Source organism: Zingiber officinale, chromosome 7B (genome assembly GCF_018446385.1).
Source record: "Zingiber officinale cultivar Zhangliang chromosome 7B, Zo_v1.1, whole genome shotgun sequence".
Taxonomy (NCBI): Eukaryota; Viridiplantae; Streptophyta; class Magnoliopsida; order Zingiberales; family Zingiberaceae; genus Zingiber; species Zingiber officinale.
In genome coordinates this window covers 109,216,571-109,238,458 of record NC_055999.1, presented here as the reverse complement: position 1 = coordinate 109,238,458, position 21,888 = coordinate 109,216,571, and the positions used below count along the sequence as shown (strand labels likewise).

Below are 21,888 nucleotides of genomic sequence, written 5' to 3'. Positions count from 1 at the left end.
AATAAATAAGAGCATTGCTGCAGTTGTAGATCTATATTCCACGGTTTGTACCGCCAGTGGGTAGAAAATAGAGCTTGAGAAACCGATTTTTAAAATGGTATTAAAATTTATTTTAAATTTTAATAAATTAAAAAAAGATTTACTATGAAATTACTAATTCAGTGTACATAAATAAAATATATATATATTTGAAATAGAATTTAAAATGAACTAAAAATAAATTTATAAAATAAATTTTTATAAATAAAAGTAAATTCAGATTAGGAAAAGAATCTAATACGAAATAAATTTTATTCGTATAAAAATCTGTTTATAAAATTTTAAACAGAAATAAATTATGTTTTAAATTTATATAAATTAAAAAAATATTAAATAATTTTATTTTAATAACTTAAATCCCTATTTGTGTTGTTTGTGTCTCCGTGTCGACTTGTTGACTTGTTTTCGTTCGTCGCCCAAGACTAAGGTGACGTTTGATTCTCTCCTAGGAATCGAAATGCGAATGTGTATCATAGTATTATGAAATGAGAATGAGTATGAGCTTGAGTATCATTCTTAAAAATAATGTTTGGTTAGTTGAATATTTTCAATCAGAATGAACCTAAATTTCCTTTTTTAACCTTAGAGAAAAATAAGAGAAAAGATTAAATGAAAGAGACAGCTGAATGTAAGAGAAACATATGATGAGAGAGAATGTGTGAGGGGAAAAATGAAGAGAGTGAAAGTGTGATGAAAGAAAATGAGAAGAGAGAGCATGACAGGAGAGATTGAGAAGAGAAAAAGTATAATGAGAGAGAAAGTGTACTGAGAGATAGAGTGATGGGAAAAAAATGAAGAGAGAGAAACTATGATAAGAGAAAATGGGAGATTGAGGAGAGAAAGTAGGATGAGAAAATGTGATGAGAGAGAAAGTGTGATGGGAAAAATGAAGAGTGGGAAAGTGTGATGAGAGAAAATGAAGAAAGAAAGTATGATGAAAGAAAATGAAGAGAGAGAAAGGGTGATGGGAGAAAATGTGGAGAGAGAGTATGGTAAAAGAGATTGAGGAGAGAGAAAGTATGATCAGAGAAAAAGTAGGATGAAAAAATAAGGAGAGAATGAAGAGAGAGAACATAATGAGAGAGTGTGTGATAAGAGAGAATACAGAGATAAAATGATAGAGAATGTGTTATGAGAGAGAATAATGAGAGATAAATTATGTTGAGAGAGAAAGTTTGATGATAGAATGAGGAGAGAGAAAATATGATGAGAAAAAATAAGGAGAGAGAGTGAAATGAAAGAGAAATTGACTAAGGGTATTTTCGTCCAAAACTTAATTCTCATTCTTATTCTCATTCTATCAAAACCGAAGGGAATGGGTAGGTTTCATCCATACTCAAGTTTTTGGATTTCATTCCAAAATCTTGATTCTATTCCCATCAATCAAACACAAGGTTTGGGAATGAATCCATTCCCTTATTCCCAAATTTCTAAACCAAACGCCACCTTTTGTTCCTCTCTAATAGGTAATCCTTAATTTAGTCTTCTTCCTTTTGTTATGACTACTCTTGTTGATGACCACTGCCGTGGATACTTGCGTGATCATAGAATCACTTGAGGCAGCACCTGCCTTGGCCACGTGAGCGACCAAATTGCAACGACTGATCGCCTCCTTGGCCGTGCATGCGACCAAATCGCGCTGCAGTTGCTACCTAGGCTGTTGCTGCGACAGTTCTGCCTTGGTCACGTATGTCCTACCTTGGCCGCTACTGACGTTCCTTGGCCACGACTGCCAACGACAACATTGTCTTGGCCACGACTACCAGTAGAAGCCTTGCCTTGGTTATTTTGAAAAACAACCTGTGTTGATTGTCATAAACAAGAATGATATGCATCAATTTTTATACCTTAATTACGTGGAAATACTTATCATATATACCATGTTATAAAGAATTTTTTTTTGCTGAATTTTATTTGTTGTTTATTGTAGTTCTCATTTACAGAACTATGTTTGATGTTTACCATAGAAATTTTTGTTTGTTGTTTACTACAGGAGAGTCCTGCAACAATTTTTGTTTGCAGAATACTGTAATTCTCTTTTGCTGAATTTTGTTTCTTGATTTTTTTCTTGTATTTTATTTTGCTGAATTTTCTTTGTTAAATTTTTTTCATTTATATGAGCTATATATCTCTTTCCATATGATGAATGGTTGGTTGATCCCTCATGCATCTAATCTTTGTAATTCAGTTTGTTCTTGTTATGTTTTTATTTTGCTCTTGTTTAGTTTTCAATCTGTTTGGATCTGTTAATGGTGTAATCTATAGTATAGAGTGGCAGTATATTGTGAGTTCATGATTAATAGATAGATAGGATCTCTTTTATTGCATTAGATTTAGTTTCATTTAGGGGGTGTTTGGTTGATGGGTTTGGGAATGAGGGAATGGAATGATAGTAAAAGATAGTGTTTGGATTGTGGGTTTGGGAATGACATTTTGGAAATGATTACTAAATTTATGGGAATCAACTAAACTCATATAACTTGATGGGTTTCATTTCCATTCCTATTCCCATTCCATCCTACTATCAAATCCATACCCATAGTGATTCCCATCATTTAACCAAACGCCCCCTTAATGTCTTATTATTTCATTCCTTAGTTTAATTCTATTGATGGTGAAATCGTAGCGTAGAGTGGTAATGTATTGTGAAATCACTATTAATGGGTAGATAGGATGTTATTCATTTCATTAGGGTAAATTTCATACTTGTTTTGTTATCTTATTTGTTAAGTTTAGAATCAAAATCCAAAAAACCCCATTTTCATATCAAAAATCCAAAAGATAAACAACATACAATTCTATGGTTATCATTTCATCGTTGCATTCAATGGGAGATGACCTGAGTCATCTCTATGCCACATTAGTATAGAATGAATTTAGTCACTTAATTCTTTTGATACCCATTTCATGACAAAATTAAGTTTATCACTCACCCGAACCCAACTCTATCCCTCTCCTCGAGCAGTCTTTCTCCTGACTTCTCGTCCCTCAGATGTGTCACACATGTCTTTCTCACTCCACTAGTGTGCTCTTCCTCAACTCTTTTTCTCTCAGATGAACTAAGCTCGTTGACTCTCTTCCTATATCATCTTTCTCACTCACTACTATAAGTACCTCGAGTTAGTTTTGATGTTATCAACTGAATTAAGGTAGACCCTATATGTCTGATGTCTTGTGTCTGAGTGTGCAGGGACTTAGGAACACAATAAGTCTAGCGAAAGATGCAGCGAGCGAGAAAGATGGTACAAGAAATGAGTCAGTAGACTTAGTGCATCTGAGGGATGAAAAACTATGAAAGAGTACACCGATGGATGAGAATGATGCGAACGGAGTGTTTAAGGAACAAGAAGCAGAGGAGGAAGCCTGCTTGAGGAGAATGTCAGAGTTGAGTTCATGTGAGCTTAACTCCGGATGACCGGAGCATCATCCAAACGAGCTCAAGGAAAAGAATAATTGACCATTAGGATGAACAGGGCTTGAGGCGCCTCAAAGGGATTGGAGGCACCTTAAGCACTAGCAGTGCTTCTGTCACAAGCGAAGCTAGAGATGCCTCCATTGAATTGGAGGTGCCTCAGATGAATAGTAGATGAGGCGCCTCAACTGATCGGAGGTGCCTCGAGTGAACAATAACCGTAGAATTACCGTTTGATGAGGATAGCATTTTATCCACTTAAAGATTCCTTGGATGGCTTTAGAGGTGTCTCCAAGCCACATCAGCATAATGATAACTTTTCTTAAAATGCTATAAATAACACCCTGAAGCTAGGAGTTCAATAACAATATGTGTATTCATTTTTTGACCTATTTTTTGAGTTGCTAAAGTCTGTAAGAGGCTACTCTGTTTTCATGAAGAAGATCTTTTATATTGGAAGATTGTTGATGCAATCATTCCCCGGGCCAAGGTTGGCCAGTTTGACTAAGCTCAAGTATATTCAAGCTTGAGTTTCAATGTTTGGACAGTATATTATGGACAACATGTTTGTACAATATATTGTTGGACAACATATGAGAAAGGTCAAGTATGTCAAGGAGGACCGGTACTTGACTGGCATAGTCCTAAGTAGAGGTTAGGCAAGGCAAGTCCTTACTCAAGGGTTAGGAAAAGGAAAAGTCCAAGTGGGTCAGAGAAGACCACATGTTTGCAAGGAAAGTCTAAGTGGGTCAAGAAGAACCGCATGTTGGCAAAGAAAGTCCTAATTGTGGTTAGACAAAGGAAAGTCCAAGTGGGTGAAGGAAGATGACACGTTGACAAGGAAAGTCCTAACTGCAGTTAGGCAAGCAAAGCCCAAGTGGATCAAGGAGGATCAGACGTTGGCAAGAAAAGCCCTAACTGCGGTTAGACAAAGGGAAGTCCAAGTGGATCAAGGGAGACCGTATGTTGGCAAGGTAAAGTCCTAATTGTAGTTAGGCAATAGGAAAATTCAAGTGGGTCAAGAAGAACTGCACTTGGTGATCAAAAGTCCAACAGAAAGTTAACAAAATCCAAGTGGGTCAAAAGGTTGACCGGACACTTAATAGAGAAGTCCTTAAAGGTCACAATTGACCGGAGGTTGGGCAAAGGAACCCTAGACTTGGGTTAAGTGAGTTAGGGCTGGGCAATCGATTAGGTAATCGATTGTGCCAAAATTGAATCGATCAGTGGATCGATTGGGAGCATATCTTCGCGAAGCAGAAAGGGCTCGGATCGATTGGGTAATCGATCAAGATCTGCACCAATTAGTAAAGTGATTGATTGGGCCCGTTTCTTCACGACAGACAATAGCTTCTTGATCTATCAGTTGATCAATCAAGAGGAGTTTTTTTGTGAAGTACAATAGCTTCCTCATGAGAGCGTGATAAATTAGGTAATCGATTAGGAGAAGCTCGGAAGCAAACAGTGGCTTCGTAATCGATTGGGTGGTCAACTAAAAAGGCCCGTAGTCGATTGGCTAATCGATTAAGTGACGAAGAAAAGTGTCGTTGTGAGGTTTGGATGGCTGGATATCTCGGATCTGACATGACAATCGATTGGAGGTAAGGTCAATCAATTGGGAGTCGTAATATGTGGGATATAAATGCAACGACCAAGATTCAAACTCAACAACTTTTTCTCCGACGATGCAGTCGCTGCTACAACTATGTAGTAGCTACTACAACGGTATAGTAGCTACTACAATGGTACTATAGCAACTACCCATTGTAGCAGCTACAATGGTACAGTAGCTGCTAAAACGATGTAGTAGCTATACAATAGAAGCTGCATGCTACAATGTGTAATAGTTATTATGTAGTAGCTACTATATAAGATGCTACAACGTTGTAACAGCTACACCACCTTTAAAAATAAGTACTACAGTAATTGTTGCATGCAATCATAGGAGAGAGAAATAAGAATTTTATTTTAATTTAAGAAGAAAAAGAGAAAAATTGCTTATTTAAATTTAAGAGAAAAAAGAGAAAAGTTGTTGTATGTAGATGAGAGAAAGATTAAACAAATTAGATTTTAGTTGCGTTAGATAGCTCACGTCGAATTTTGCTCACAGTAGTGCAGAAGCCGTCGAACAACATATATTTTTTAAAAAATATATCAAAAACTAAAGATACGCTGGGCGTTCACAGGCGCGCACAGTTCCGGCGCTCAGCATATCATTATATTATATATACACATGAATATGTTATGATGGGTGTCTGCACCGTACGCGATTGATCGCGCCCATCATAACTCAAGTTTTTTTTTATTTTTTTTTTATGTTTTTTCAAGTTCCCGGTTATATCAATCAAATTTTATCTTTAGGGTTTAAGGGTTAAGTTATAGTATTAAGCATAAAAAAAATATAAAAAAATTAAGATACTCATGGTATATATATAGACACGCGCGCACACACATGCAGTTATTATGTTGTGCACTGTGAGGTGCGCAATATTTTTTTTGTTTGTTTTTATATTTTTAAACTTGGGGTTTAGCCATTTAGGGTTTTAATTTTAGAGTTTAGGAATTATATATATACACCACACCTATTTAAGGAGAGTGAATGTCTGAAAGGTGATGCACTCAGATTCTCCATTGATCAAGCGACTATTACATATTCGAGACCTCGTCCTATTAGCTGACGCTACATAGAGAATGACTTATTGGTTTGAGCATGATGGTGGAGTGACTAAGGCTTATAATTTCTTTAGGCAAGCCAACCCTAAGAAACCTTGGGTGCGGACAATGTAGAAAACTTATATTCAATCCAGTCATGTAGTTACGATTTGGATGCTAGAACAAAGATGCCTTCCTACTAGAGAGAAAAAAAAAAGTACTATATATGAAAAATAGACAGTATACTTTTTGTTAATAGGTACTGGAGATACAAGAATATATATTATTTAGTTGTTCACCAATTACGGATTTATAAAGGAGGAATAAAGTTTGGCTTTAGGATCAGAGATGCCTATCTACCAGCCAATGCCTTATTCACCTTGTATGAAGAATATGTAATAATAATTTCTTCGATGAAAACCAGTTACATTGTGAAAGAATTTATAAAAATGTGCAAATTCATATATGCAGGAGATTAGAAGTCTATTATGATCTGATACTCATCTAAAATGCTCAAACACCAAAACTTATAATTTGGTTTCAAAAGAAAAAGTTCCACAACCCAAAACAATTTGGTCGATAAACATCAAAAATAATTAATAAACAGCACAACCAAGTCAACAGACAAAGTAGGCCTATAAGTGTCCTGAGGGCTGACGGTGATACTAGGGGTAAACGTATTCATCTTTTAAGTGCAGCTTCCTCTTCACCTAGTGATGCGTCCTCTTCTTCCAAATCTCTCCGAGCATCTGCATTCCGGCCATCTTTCTCCACCCTCTACCCCCTTCCTCCTCCCCCATCTCCGCCGGCGATCCCCAACCATCGAGATGATTGTCCATCGACCTGCACCGCCTTCCTCCTCCCATCTCCACCATGAACCCACCCTCCCCCGCGGCCAGCAGTGCAGTGGCGGTCTCCGCCGCCTTGCGCCATTGCTCCATTTGCACCCGCATCCTCCTCATCTCCGCCTCCACCGTCTCTTTCTCTCCCTCAGTCACCGCCAACCGCACCGCTAGCTTCCCGGCTCTCGCCTCGCTCTCCTTCAATTCCGCTTCGATGGAGACTATCTTAGCCTCGAGTTCCTCTTCCTTGGCTCGCGCTGCCTCCAAGAGCTTCGTAGCTTCTTCCTCGGACTTTCGCTTGAAGATCATGTTCTCCTCCAGCAGAATCTCCACTTTCTTATCTTTCTCCAATATCATGGCTTTCAGCTCCATGATCACATCATTCCTTTGCTCTTCCAATTTCTCCATTGAAATTCCTTCACTGCCATCATCACTAGGCTTTGACTCTTGCTCCAATGATTGGTGTGGTTCTTCTACTTGGGGAGTATGAACAGAAGCAGAAGCAGAGCAGATCTGTTTCTTGGCCTTGTCGAGTGCTTGTTCAGCATCTTCCTTGGCGAGTTCAGCGGAGTCCAATCGATCACGAAGCTTCTCGAGCTCTTCCCGGGCTTTGCTCAATTTGGTTGCTAGATCATCCGCCTTAGCACCGCATTTACTCTGTGTTTGTGTGAAGAAACACAAGTGTTATTATTGGATCTTTAGCCACTAGTGAGAAGATGAATCACAGGATACCTCCTTAAGCTTTAGGCTTTGATCAACTGTTGCTCGGAGATGAAGACTATTGTTAACTTCAGGACTGATTGTGTTCTTGAGGTGAAGGGGAACTCGCGGAGACTGCTGTTGCTGCTGGTGCAAATGCGTTCCTCTGGTGACAAACACAATTTGAACAAAAGAAAGTCAAATTTGCCACCCTTTTCCACTTTTGGAGCTAGTCGATTGAACAAGAGATCGTGGAGAGAAAACATTACCTAGCCCTCGACATTGCACCGAGCTACGAAGATCAAAAATGGCTCGCACCTTCCTTGCAACACCGATATCGAAAGATTTTCGATGATAAGTAACTACGAACCTACAATATATTATGAACCCTTTGAGTGAGAGGATTGAGGTCCTTTTAAAAACTTCAACCAAACAAAATTTGAATATAACAATCAAATTTGGGGACAAATCAAATCCTACAATTCTATATAGGAAGACAATTACCATGACTTTCTTGAAAGTCTTATTCTCCTAACAAAGAAAAACCTACCAAAACAAAAGCTTTCAGAATATAAGTAACTTTTATAAATCACCTTCCTTCCCTCTTTAATAGACATTTTGGCCATATCCCAATAGGAAGCTCAAATTACATTTGAAATGATCCATTGTGAAACACGATGAATATGTTAAGTGTGAGACCTTAATGTGTTTGTGTGTTAGAGAGGAAGAAGAAGAAGAAGAATTACACTAAGAGAAAGAAAAGGGAAGAAATTCTATGGAGAATCTATTTGAGTTCTCCTTAATGACTATGCTATTAGTCTTATTTGTAGATAAATTGGTGACTCTTGAGAATGACCCCTACCAATTTACAAAAGTTTCACCAACTTAGGTGTTACCCTAGGATGAACCGAAGTACATCTCGATCTATCACCGGCTGTAATGCCGTCATTACTGCTCTTGTGAGCATCCTGGATCGGTAGGCTCTCTCCCATCCATGAGCTCCTAAAACATCGAATTACCTCTTATTGACAATTGTGAGAGATCTCAGTTCAAAAGGGGAGTGAGACATGATGAATCATATCTGCCTACTAATGCCTAATGTAAGAAGTCACAGTACTAACCTCTAAAATACCACAAAATAGATACAGCTTTTATCAATGCATTACTTCTTTTTATTTTTTTTTTCTTGGAAGAACTACATATTAACGATCTATGATAGTACTTTCTTCAGAGAAATTCATAACGGTGTAGAGCTGATTATTAAAATCAAAATTCATTTTCTAGAATATTTTACAAGATCTAAAGCAAGCCACCTTTATAGAGGTAAAAGAAAAGAGGAACTCCACCTAAAAAGCCAATCTTTTGAAGAACTCCAAAAAGAAACATTATGAAGTTTAAGAAATTGCTTTCTCAACATGCTCAAGGAGGATCACAAGTAAGAAGCTCATCTCACACAAACCTCTTCACAAGAAAAAGAAAAAGAAAGTCTTTGATGAATACTTGCTAAGAGTGAAAAAAGAACAACAACAACAACAACAGAAAGGTAAAAGAAAAAGTGAAGAAGAGTGATCGAGTCCGCAAACCTCTAAAAGGGTGAAAACATTTTAAAACCAGTTCCGTCGCCTCCCAAGAAATGCTCCAAGGGAGACACTGAGATCTCCATAGCTCGGAGAGGATGAGACAGTAAGAAGAAGAAGAAGAGGAGGAGGAAAAAGAAGAGAAGTGGTGTGAAGCAGAGAGCAGAGACTGGATCGAGTGTTGTCTGCTAATCGAGAACAGCTTCTGAGGGTGCTGTCATCTTGTGGCAGAAGGTGAGCATGTGGGAGATGGATGGTGTGGGCTGGAGTGCGCTGTTTGTAGCTGAACAGAGTAATTAATGGAGAGTGGTTGGAGCGTGCTTTTGGGCTTGGATTTTTGAATCGAGGTTGTTTGAAAAGAATAAAAACAAATAAAAAGGGTGGCGTTGGAATCTAGAATATAGTAAACCACTAAATAGATTTCCAAAGGATCTTGCTGTTTCTCCGGTTTTTTAGGAAGTGTGGGGTTTCTCAGTTGTCTTAGTCTTACTACTGCTTTTGTAGAGTAAATCCTTATAAATTTGCAACCTCAATCGAATTCTGGTACATGTATGCATGTATATATTATGACGGGTCAGATTTTTTAGGATGATTCTAATAATTAGCACATGAAATATTATCATCATGAGATCTGGAGTTCAAATCTTGATAAAGCCGAGGTAAATGTCTCCTTCATGTACTAGTCATTATTTCAAACACTAGTAACCGTCAGTGATTTACCTCCTCCATGTTAACCCTGGGATGAATTGACGGGGACGCTAAGGATGAACATATTTTCCTTTTACCATCATTATGACTGATCAAATTTTGACCATTTAACATTATTTTTTTATCAGTAATTCAAAACATGCTCATCTTTTTAAAAAGATAATGTTAGGAGTTCTAATGATTAATTACTTTTTTTTTAAATATATTAATGTAAATATAATAATACATGGAATAAAAGTTTAAAATATACAAACTGATTTTTTTTAATAATTTATTAAATAAATCACTGGCACATCAAGAGCATTTTAAAATAACAAAAAAAAAAATCATTCATGTCCCTTGATGACTCATTAAAAAAAATTAAAAGAGGCACAACCGTAGATATTAATGAGTTATATCCGGATTCGAACATGGTATGGTAATGGCACGAGCATGCTCAACTTTTTTTCTGTCGAACTAAATCTGTGAGGCTTCATATGTTGGAGGATTATTAGTAATATAAAAGAATTAAAAATAAAAAAATAAGCTAATTTTTATTAAATATTATTTTAAAATATTTATTATTAAAATTTTTTAATTAAAACAAAATAGACTCATCTTATAGATCATACTTGGCTTAATCTATAGCTCTCAAGGCATAGTCTAACTAGTCATTATATAATATATTTGTAGAAATGAACAAAGATCAATTTTTGAGATGTCCAGAGTTAACGTATGATCTTTTACATAAAATACTAGGCTTAATCCAATGGTTAGATCTATATAGATCAGATCTCGACATCTAATTTAAACTCAATAGTATCTAGTTTAAACCTAATAGAATAATTGGGCATACGCAACATAATTTAAATTAGCCAAAACCTCAAGCCACGATCTTGACCTACATCGCATGGTCTAATTAGACTTCTAGCATATTTCTTTGAAAATAAAAAAAAACATGAGAATTAATATTAAAATATTACTTGAGAGCTAATAGATAGATGTGGTCCGAACATTCTTTAATATTTTCCTTATTTTTCAAAATTTCCATATTTTAAAAAAAAATGTTTAATTTTTTGTTTATGCTTTAACAAAGTAAACAATAAAAAATGACTCCTGCGAGTGCACAACAAATTAGGTTATGTGATTGATTAATTGATTTAACACTCCTGTTTTAGGCCTCAAGAGTCAAACTTTTGGTGGCGTCCGGCATGGATTAATAAGTAAATTACGTGATGATTCAATTACTAGTATATTGCAGTGGTTACAACTAATAGTGTACCATGCTAATTTGTTATATTCTTTAGCTAAAGGTTTGGTGTAGGATGAAGAAATGAGATCAGATTTCTGATTCATAAAAAAACTCAGGATGCACTATTTATAATTACAGTTAGATGAAGGTCTAGATGAAGGTCGCGATGTAATTATAATTAATTACGATTATTGTCCCCCCTAAATTATAATTTAAATGATGACGGTGACCGAAAATTATCCGAAGTGGTTAGGTTATTGGGCGTCGAGCAAGGACTGACCTCCTACCATCCATCCCGACCTAAACTATAACCTAGTAGGATAGTGAACACAGAGAGAAATCACAATCAATTACGACCAGATCATGACCATGATTCCACTATCATTATAAGTGGTTCATCCTTAGGCTACTCTTTTATGGATGAGGGACCGAGCCTCTAAACAAATTACTCCATCCCATATAAAATAACATAATTATCTTTTAATATTATTTTACTATTATCCCGCCTATATCTTTCGTCTAAATCATGAACCGATTGAGCGTATTGTAACAGTTATGAAACTAACTGTAACTACTACACATATTGTAATAGCTTGAAAAATAACTTTAATAAATAAAATTAAAATTCTCTGAAATCTTTTAAAAGACTTTAAATGATTTTTTTTTCTCCTACAATTAAGTTGTTACAGGTTACACCCGATAACAAATGTAGATCACTGAATGAGTTAGGATTTGATATTATGCATCTTGTAATTCAACGGGAGTCAAAGTGATGGTTTCTAAAAGTTTATCTAATATTTATATTGTAACAATTATAATTTTATAATTACTATAGCTGCGTAACAGATATCATCAAATCATATTTGTTACAACTATATTACAACTTAATTATTGTAATTATAAAATCGTATTTATTATAATTATTTAATATTATGATTTTGCAGCCGCTAACATGCGCTCTTGATTTAGAATTTAAATAAGAAATACATGTGAGACATCGTAATGAAAATAATATAATCAAGAATAGTTTGATAATTATGTTAGGATAAAACACTAAAATCAAAGTGAGACATATCTGGATGATTTCAAAAATACAAGAACACCTATTTAATTTTTGCCCTTGTATTTATAAAGCTCTCATCGCTTTACATGCGTCACGTGATGAGACCCATGCTCATGGCACATAAAGTAGGGAACGTCGTCCTCGCGGACCTAATTGAGATTGTAAATAGATAGTTGTATGAGGTCATATGAGGTCAGATCGAATTTTAAAATATAATTCACCCCTCTCCACCTCTCCTCCCATTCACTTACCATCTTCTCCATAATTCATAGACGGACTGAAGGGAGAACTGGGACAAACACTTCACCTTTTTTTGCCACATAAAGGACGGAAGGTACATTAAGAAAGATAAATCGAAGACAGTCATGATTACGATTGATCGAGCTCAAGATTAATTCAAACTCTGTTCCTGATTTTAAAAGGCAAGACTGCATGTGAAGGACCCCACAGTGGATCTCGCGCTGGACCTAGCAATATCCCGTCACAGGATCACCACAACCTCTACATTTACGGCCATTAATTCAATGATGTAGGTAGCCGTCCATCACGCTAAATATATAGATGGTCCCAACACAGATCTATAAAATAATAAAAAAAAAAAGTAACAACAAACAAAGAGAAACATGGGCGAAAAAATGTAAAAGCTTAGTGGTAGGAACAAAGAAGACAAATAAATAACCAAAACAATTGCAGAGGGTATTTCCACAAGCGCGAGCTGAGAAATTAGTGTTAATGGCATGATAAAACTTTCAAGTAAAGAGACGGTAGGGGATACAAGCTTGAAATTTGGCAACTACATGAAGAGTTGCTTATAGAAGATATATAACAGCATTTTCTCGACACCTTGTTCATTGTCAACATCTTAATATATGGATGAATAAACTTCCGCTGTGGGTAGATTACTGCAGTGGTCTACATTGAATTTTTATGCGCCTGTGGCGTACAGACGAGTCCACTCTTTTGCTGCATTGTCCGATCGATTCATGGGAGTCAAGACAAGCAACTTGAAATGAACTACATTAAGTACTCAGACCGAGAATGGCAAACTACCTGTTTCGACAGCTTCTGCTTCGTTCGACTTCCAATGTTTGGCGATGTTCTCGGAGAGAGGGTCATCTGGATTTGGGGCACTAAGAAGCGCTTGAATGCTGAGGGGTTAAAGTAATAGAAAGTGCAATTTAGAAAATGAAGTTAAAGAATTATTATTTTCAAACTAAATACGATTTAGATAGACTTAAGGGAGGATGAATATTTAGATCAGTAAGGTAGAGATCCAAGGATTGCTTTAATTGCAAAGCATAAAAAACAAGTGTCCTTAAGCCTTAACATTGAGTTTTAGAAAGAACAAGACCACGATTTTTGGAGTAAGCATACAATTAAGTACTTTCTCATAATCTTGATTTTGATACAGTATAACAAGTCAGGTGAGACAAAGGACTAGGAAAACCATTGTTTAAATTATTCCAATTTACTTACGAGACTGTATTGGCAACAGGATAAAGAAATGTTGAGTCAAGAATAAAATGTTGTGCTAATGGAATGTTGTGGCGTAACCATCTCATAAATGCATCAGTTGTTTCCCTTGCTTACTAAGGAAAGAGTAAGTAGGCACCCAAGAAACAAATCCCATTGTAATGCATACTACCAACTAAAACAATCATGTCACCTGAGTAGTACTGTTCTGATTTGGAGGGCTGGACTCCATTTATCTTTCAGGATGTCAAGGCATATTCTTCCAAGCTGCACATCAACTCCATTATATTTGAATTGCATTTTATATAAATTAATAAACGAAAAAAGAAGGGTAAAGCATCTTACCTTGTCAATGTTAGGGTGGTATATTTTGGTAAGAAAGCGGACCTGTTCCAAATATATTTTATAAAATGTCAATTATTGCAAATAACAGATCTTCTTATCACGCTAAAAGGTGAAAAGAAACAAAGATCCGAAGACAATTGTGCCTAAAATTTAAAATGTAGCAAGCTGCTCTAGTCCACGCCTCCACAGTAAAGTTTAACACAAATTATTACAAAAAAAAACTAGCAACAAATGAAATCCAAGATGTTAGTTCAAGACAATATTAACCAACGATTTAGCATGGGTAAACTTTTTAAAAATGTGCTTTTTATAGAGGTTTGAAATCACAAGGCGAGCCTTCCAACGTTGAATCAAACATGGGCGAGCTTGAGCTTCCAACATAGAATCTAACACAAGGAGGCAAACCTTCCCTCATCTAGATCCCACACATTTTCCCTCTCCAGCAAACCTTCCGGCTCTTTCCCCTTTCTCTTCTATGGTCTGGCACGCCAACTAGCACCAACACGCAATATGCCCATTACGTCTCATTCATACTAAGGATTAATACCCCAACTCAGAATAAGAATTCAAACCTTGATACAATTTACAAATTATATTTGTCCCAAGTTTTGTAGACGACTAGAGCATGAGACGTGCCCTGTTATAATTTTCCAATAGGCAAATTATATTTGTTGTCTACAACTTGTGCAAAAAAAAAAACATGAACTTATAATTGTTTCCTATACAAATGCATGATGCCAAAATATTTGTCTTGTTGGCTATGTAACTAGTTCATTTCTGCAGTTCTAAGTAATTAGCATGTTACAACATGGACAAACTCAAAGGGTTTAAATTCAGCACAGCCCAGGGTTTGAATGGAAATGAGCTGGAAACTCAATTGGAATTTGGACAAGAGGCAGCCTCAGTGCTATTGCCAAAGTGACAATCGATTAAGACAACCAATTTATTGAGTTCCATGAACACAATCAAGTTGAGTTCCAAAAGACATATATTGATTCTAAAAGGAGTAAAAGGAGAAAAAGAGAAAACAATAATGAAGATGATAGAAAAAGGAACTTGCAATTCATCCTGCAGTTTGAGGCCTTGGTAAGATGATTACACCTCTTCACAATTAAAGAGGTTTCTCAACAGATGGACAAAGCATCAAAATGGATAATATCCTTCCAATCACAACTAATAGAAGGAAAAAAGACAGGAATATAATCTGTAATCTGCGTGCCAGAATTACAAGGTTCCCTGGGTATTTATGAGTAGGTTTGACAAGAACAGAATGACAAAACCAAAGACCAGACTGACTTAAAAATGACAACCTCAAAGGCCAGAATGCAAAAAAAAGGCACTTTCACTTTCTTCAACTTCTAATTGAAGATTAATCCAACTTAGTTATATGAGTTTACATTCAAAAAATGTTTCACTGCCTAACATTTTGAAAATAAAACATAGAATATATATATGAAAAAGAAAAAAAAAGGTTGAATCATACACCTAAGCCCACACCTGGTTTCAGATCAAAACCATGGTATAGAGTAGCAAGCATGATATATTGATATTATTATTCGTAGATTATTGGCTCCTGTGTGGATCATAGTATAGTAAAACACATTGAACAGCTAACACATTAGATAAGATTTGTCTCTAGGTATCAGAGCTGGATCTCTACCTCCAAAACATAAAAGGAATTGAAGCTCAGATGAATCACATCCATAGTCCCACATGATGTGGAGAAATGTGGTAGTCCATGGTAGTCCCACATGAAGCTCAGATCCCTTCCGATTGACTAGTCATTTTATGTTGGAGCATGCTCCATTCAATTACAATGCATTCATATAAGTCATAAATCCTAAACAAAACTTAAAGACAAAACCCCTAGTTCGCACATCATTCAATAGCCGAAAGTGGGTGCATCTGGGCCCTTAAAAGGTGAAAGAATTCAATGTTCAAACAAATTTACTGAGCATCATTTGCTCCATCTTTGCGCGACAATAAAGACACTCTGCCATGGCTTGTGCAATCTTTCACTGTCATGGCACTGGCAGAGCCCACATGTGTGAGCTGGGAAAAACAGAATCTAGAGGGTAAGTTGAAAAAGATAAAACAAGATATAATCCTAGTTTTGCCATTATGGATACCATAATTATCAAATGAGATACTCTGTTTTTCTATAACCAATGTGCCTATAACACTGATATGCCAGATTTTTTTCTTACTATATAAAAGAGACACCAGGCCTGGATAGAAGGGGAATGGTGAGGCAAACTGGTATAAATTTAATTTATTAGTTCTTACTAAAAGAAAAATGTCTAGTTAACTTGTTTAGAGCATAATCTTAACATCTAAAATGATTTCTAAAGAGCCTAACTAGCAAACTTCAAGACTTTATCCTTTAGTCTTTATAAACTAAAAAAAAGTATGAGAATCATTATGGAGATAATGACAATGGAAATCTCATATCATCATCATGACATGTTTGATCCAACTACATGGACTGGGTTACTAGCAGATCTTATAGAGTCAAAAATTACTATGAGATAAGTTTAGAAATGCCAAAATGCAAACATCTATACCCAAAAAAAAAACATAAGCATAACAAAAACTAAACTGGAGTTAAAATAAAAAAAACTGGAGAAAATTTTGTGTAGCTAGTTGTCAGTTTACTAAACCTATAATAAGTGACTTGCCCAGGGGTTAGGGATAAAACTTAGTTAGTGCATAGACTTTTGCCATAGGCTATCAATTGAGAAATTTGCCCCAACTAGATGTTTTTTTCCCCAAATGTATAATCATGTCCAAGGGAAATACTAATCGCATAAAATATATAGATTTGGTGGATCGCACAGTTATCATTAGAAGAAAAGAAATCTTGAGATATTTGGCACTGTACAGTTGGACCATTTTCATTCAGTTCAACTTTTTCTTTCTGAAAAATATTAAACAGTTTTGGAAAATGTATTTGGTAATTTGATTTCATGAAATGAGACCTAAAAGATGAGAATATAATAAGAAATAATTCTATATTATGTTATATTATTTATGATAATATACACTTTCATACTATTTATCAATAATATACAATATTAACAAATATAGAAAATTTATAAACGATATTTATCAGAATTATAATAGCATAATCCTACTATGTTAAAAATTTAATATGTCATTTAATATCATAACAAAAAAAATCTAATATAACCTGGTTGTATTATAACACGATTTTGTTATAATAATATAATATAAAATAAACATTTTTATATAATTAATTTAGTTATATCATAATACACTTTTTTTATCAAATATTTCAGGATATCATTTCAAAGAAATCAACTTACCAAGCACATCTTTGAAAATTGTTTTCTGTTTCCATGAAACTGAAAACTTGAAACTAGATGAAAATGATCTGAGTAAATAGGGTTTTGTAATAAATCTATCACACAAAACCCAATTGAAAATTTTCTGTTTTCATAAAAATGAAAACTCAAAACAGGATGAAAATGATCTGACCAAAGGGCCTTGTTGTAAATGCATCACACAATACTCAGTTGAAATAATATCTTAGATCCGTCATAGGCAAAAAAACTTAATCCTGACATTACAACAGCACATCAACACAGTAATTTCTTGGATGCAACTTAATCAAAAAGAACAAAGCCATTAAAATTGACCAAGATGCTAAGTAAAATTGTTCACAAAGGTGACCCTAATATAAAAAGTATTTTGGGTGTCAACTTACTACTGATAATTTGTCGACACATTCTCACAATCTGAATCCACTAAGAATTGGGAGTTACCAAAGCACAACTTAATCAAGGTGCAAAAAGTACGAATCCATTGAAATTGACCAAGATGCTAAACATTCAGTAAAATTGTTGGTAAAGGTGACCCTAATATAAAAAGCATTTTGGGTGTCAACTTACTACTGATAATTTGTCCACACATTCTCACAATCTAAATCCACAAAGAACTGAAGGGAAATAAAGAGATGCATGGCAATGTTGGACAAGTAATTGTACTAAATAATGAACCTCATATATATGCTAACTTTCGAGGTAGGGCAAAAAAGTAATATCAGTGAATACCTTGATTAAATTCACTATGAACATTTTTGTAAAACTTTTTAGCTATATTGGGTGCTTGAATTATTATACATATCACATTTGCAGAAAATGGTCCTAATAGTAATTTACATGATAACAAAAATTAAACAATAGTCAAATTTTCAACTTAATGTTATTATATCAAGACTTTCAAGCTACAAATTATGCATATTAATTTCTTTCGGATAAGTTGCATTAAGCTGAAAAATTAAAGGTTCCAAAAAGTAGCAGAAAGTTGATAAATTTTTAATAAACTCAAATTGTTCAGAAAAGGAGTTAAATGTGATATCTAGAAACTCAAATTTTTAATAAACTCATATTAAACTCAAATTTTTAATAAACAACTCAAGCATGGCTAAATGTTCTAGCATGGCTAAATGTTTATATCTAGAAAAGAAACAACTGGAAGCATCTACAACAATTGGCTTCCGACTGAGATTGGAAGAAGACTATAACTATGGGATATCTTACCTTTGGCGCTGCCATGGGATATTCTTCAGGCAAAAACAACTCAAGCTTGAAAACTCCTCCTGATGGTAAGCAAAACAAAAAAATAAAATGCAAACAAGAAAAATAACTTCAAAGTTTCAGATCGACATTCATATCATTAACAAGTGAAACCAAGCCAAGGTACTCAAATAACTCGTAAGTCGTCACCTTCATATGGAGACTGTGTTGGCCCGAGTATCATCACATTGAAGTAGCGCATATTATCCTCGGACGGAGATGCACTGATGCCGGGAGCTGCAAAAGATAAAGAGTCGCAAAAACCAAACAGGATCAACAATTCCCAAGACGAAACACTATAATACCCAGTTACCCACCGCCCTGAAAATACTTAACACTAATCAATAACAAAGAAAAACATACCGGGTTCGCTAAGGAGTCGCTGAGTTTCCTGACAGACCGACAAGATAAGAAATCAAAAACAAATTAAAGCGCACATTCTCAGCACAAATGAAAGGAAACCCTAGTAGAACGATAAACAACCTTCGATGCTATTCCCTGGAGCTGATCTTGCCAAATCGGCGAGAAGAGGAACGGAAAGAACAAAAGTGAAAGAATCTAGTAGAGGGCTTACCTTGATGATCCGGCGAGGAAGGTTGCTGTTGGCCATCAGGACGATGATACGGATCAGGCCCCCTGCTGCGCTCTCAAGGCTTCTCGCGGTCCGATCGGAGGAATTGGAGAAGAAAAAGAGCGGAAGGTAAAGCGCAAAAGGGCAAGTCAAAAGAACCTCGCCTCGTCTTGATCGATTCGAATCGAATCGATTGGGATGGCGTTAATACAAAGCTCCATTCGTAAAACTATATTTTCCACGAGTTTTTTTGTTTTTTTTTTGGATATATTTCGTTTCACCCCTTAAATTCTGTAATTTTTAAATCTTAATTATAAAATGTTTCTATATTATGGGAATTTCAACTATTCAAAATCCGAGTAAACTAATAAGAATTCGTTATGTAGATTTAAATTTTTTATTTTTTTTAACGAAGCTATTTGAATTTCAGTTAATTATTTTTTGAAATCTTTAAATTTTAAAATTATCATTTTGCCAATAAATTTTATAAGGTCATGCCATGTCGCTTCGCTTCACTACTATTATTATTATTATTATTATTATTATTATTATTATTAAAAGTTAACATTGGGCTAACACATACAAACTAAGCTTAGTTAAATTTTACGCTGTTCGAGTTTATTTAATAAAGTATATATTCAAATTTAGTTTAATTTCTTTTTTATGAAATTAAATTTAAGTGATTATTTAAAATTTTATTATTTCTAAAATTATTTGATTAGTAAGTTAGATATTATAATTTTATTTGTTCATTTTAAAATTTAATTTATCTATTTACAAATTTTTGAACTGAGTTTATTCATGAATATTTTCAAATATTTATTTATGAACATTAACCCCGATATTATATATATATATATATATATATATATATATATATATATAGAAGATTGTTATCCTATCTATCTTTTTCTTAGACGACGGTTGGACGACTCATTGAGTCAAGACATTCGGAACCTGACTGAAACCTCAAACTCTCATCCTGAGAGCATCTCCAATGCAAGTTTTATTAGAGGTTTGTAAAATTAAAAAACCTCACCAAAAAGAGCTTTTATGGTTGTGTATATAAGGTTTGGGGTTTTAATTTAAGAGCAGGTTTGAGTTTTCAAACCTGCTTTTTTTTCTCTTAAACATAGAGCTAATAATTAATGTCAATGATTGTCATAATGTTTTATAATGTTTCATTTTATAAATAATTAATAATAAGTCCACTTAGGGAGAAAATTAATGTGCATGAGCCATGCAATTACATGTGGAGAGAATTAATGCGCATGAGCCATGTAATTACAAGCGGAGAGAATTACAAAAAAAGCTCACTTAGAGCTTTAACCATTAGAAATATTTCAATGAGTTTTTATAATATTGATGTGGCATATTGAAATATTCAAAAAAGCTCATTCAAAGCTTTAACTATTGGAGATGCCCTGACTGAAACCTCGGACTCAATGAGAGTCACATTCGTCAAGATAAAGGTAAATTTGCATGCAGTCCCCAATCATAAACTCAACTTTGCATGCAGTCTCATTGACCAAAATCTTTGTTTCTACTCCCTAGTCCAAAATAATAGGTACTAATTTACTTAATTGTCTCTGATATTTTCAAGTATAGAAAGTCTAAAAATGAGTATAATTTTTCTTAATTCAACACATTAAATTAGAATTCAGTATATTTTCTATCAAATTGAGCACGACTTTTTTTCCACTTTAATTAGATAAAAAATATACTAGATTTTCTTTAAATGATATTCAATTAGATAGAAAATATATTAGATTTTCTTTAAATTATGCTGAATTTAAAAGGAATTATATTAAGGAGGAAAAAAAGATTATGTTCAATTTGATAGAAAATATACTGAAATATGAGGGACCAATTTTGATGGAAATATACTGAATTCTTATTTAAAGTGCTAAATTTTGATAACATTATACTGTATTTTAATTTAAAGTGCTGAATTTAAGAGAAATTATACTCATTTTTGGACTTTTTATACCTAAAAAATTTGAAAGGCAATTAAATAATGATATTTGCACGAGAAAATTGAAGTAAATGAAACTTTATATGCAGGGAGTGAAAATAAAATTTTTTTAATATAGAGACGGCATGTAAAGTTAAAATATTATTAGGAATTTTTTTCGAATTTACCGTCAAGATAACACTTCTATATATATATATATATAATTGACTTTATATATAGTGAATGAAAATAAACAAATAAATTCACACTTAACTTACGTACGATTATTTAATTCATCTATATGCTTAGCAGCAAAGCAAAAAAATTCAAATCTCTAGGGGCATTATAAAAAAACCAAAAACTGGAGGTGGAATTAAAATGTTATCTCTGTTCCTTTTGTCGATTTCTTTTTATCATGCTGTTAATTGGTCCATTGGAAGGCAACATTTGTTACATAAAAGATGGCATTAAAATACATTTTTGATTACTATTAAATGGATCTTTTCCCGGAATCCCTATGACAAAAATTTCGTACAATTGCCCTTTTTTATTATTCAATTGGATGAACAAAATTCATCTCATTGATCCAAGAAAATTAAAACATATATATTTTGGGACATCCTAGATAGATCATAAATTCAAAAGGCTAAGTGAAATTTTCCTGAATTGAAAAAAAAAACATATTGCAAAATTTGATTTCATAGCTTCAGCAGAAATTCCAATG

At 34.4% G+C, this 21,888-nt stretch overlaps 2 protein-coding genes across 2 annotated transcripts; both read right to left on the bottom strand.

The window, feature by feature from the left end:
• Window positions 1–6,613: 6,613 nt before the first annotated feature.
• LOC122006842 (interactor of constitutive active ROPs 4-like) lies at window positions 6,614–9,473 on the bottom strand. Its single transcript, XM_042562495.1, has 4 exons — window positions 9,228–9,473; window positions 7,914–8,014; window positions 7,678–7,810; window positions 6,614–7,602 (listed from the first exon to the last, which is right to left on the bottom strand). The coding sequence occupies exons 2-4, from the start codon at window positions 7,925–7,927 to the stop codon at window positions 6,814–6,816; spliced, it is 936 nt and encodes a 311-aa protein (XP_042418429.1). The 5' UTR covers window positions 7,928–8,014; window positions 9,228–9,473; the 3' UTR covers window positions 6,614–6,813.
• A 3,473-nt stretch (window positions 9,474–12,946) lies between these two features.
• On the bottom strand, window positions 12,947–19,423 carry LOC122006841 (ubiquitin-conjugating enzyme E2 36-like). Its single transcript, XM_042562494.1, has 8 exons — window positions 19,214–19,423; window positions 19,003–19,030; window positions 18,790–18,876; window positions 18,604–18,662; window positions 14,042–14,083; window positions 13,890–13,963; window positions 13,274–13,371; window positions 12,947–13,186 (listed from the first exon to the last, which is right to left on the bottom strand). The coding sequence occupies exons 1-8, from the start codon at window positions 19,247–19,249 to the stop codon at window positions 13,149–13,151; spliced, it is 462 nt and encodes a 153-aa protein (XP_042418428.1). The 5' UTR covers window positions 19,250–19,423; the 3' UTR covers window positions 12,947–13,148.
• Between the last annotated feature and the right edge of the window lie 2,465 nt (window positions 19,424–21,888).

Excerpts from the sequence above, each read along its gene's own strand:
- LOC122006842 (XM_042562495.1), bottom strand. Across the intron at positions 7,603-7,677 it reads AAAGCCTAAAGCTTAAGGAG|AGTAAATGCGGTGCTAAGGC; the intron begins GTATCCTGTGAT and ends ACACAAACACAG.
- LOC122006841 (XM_042562494.1), bottom strand. The coding sequence starts at position 19,249 with ATGGCCAACAGCAACCTTCCTCGCCGGATCATCAAG. Across the intron at positions 19,031-19,213 it reads TTCCTCGCCGGATCATCAAG|GAAACTCAGCGACTCCTTAG; the intron begins GTAAGCCCTCTA and ends TCGGTCTGTCAG. Across the intron at positions 14,084-18,603 it reads ATCCCATGGCAGCGCCAAAG|GTCCGCTTTCTTACCAAAAT; the intron begins GTAAGATATCCC and ends TATTTGGAACAG.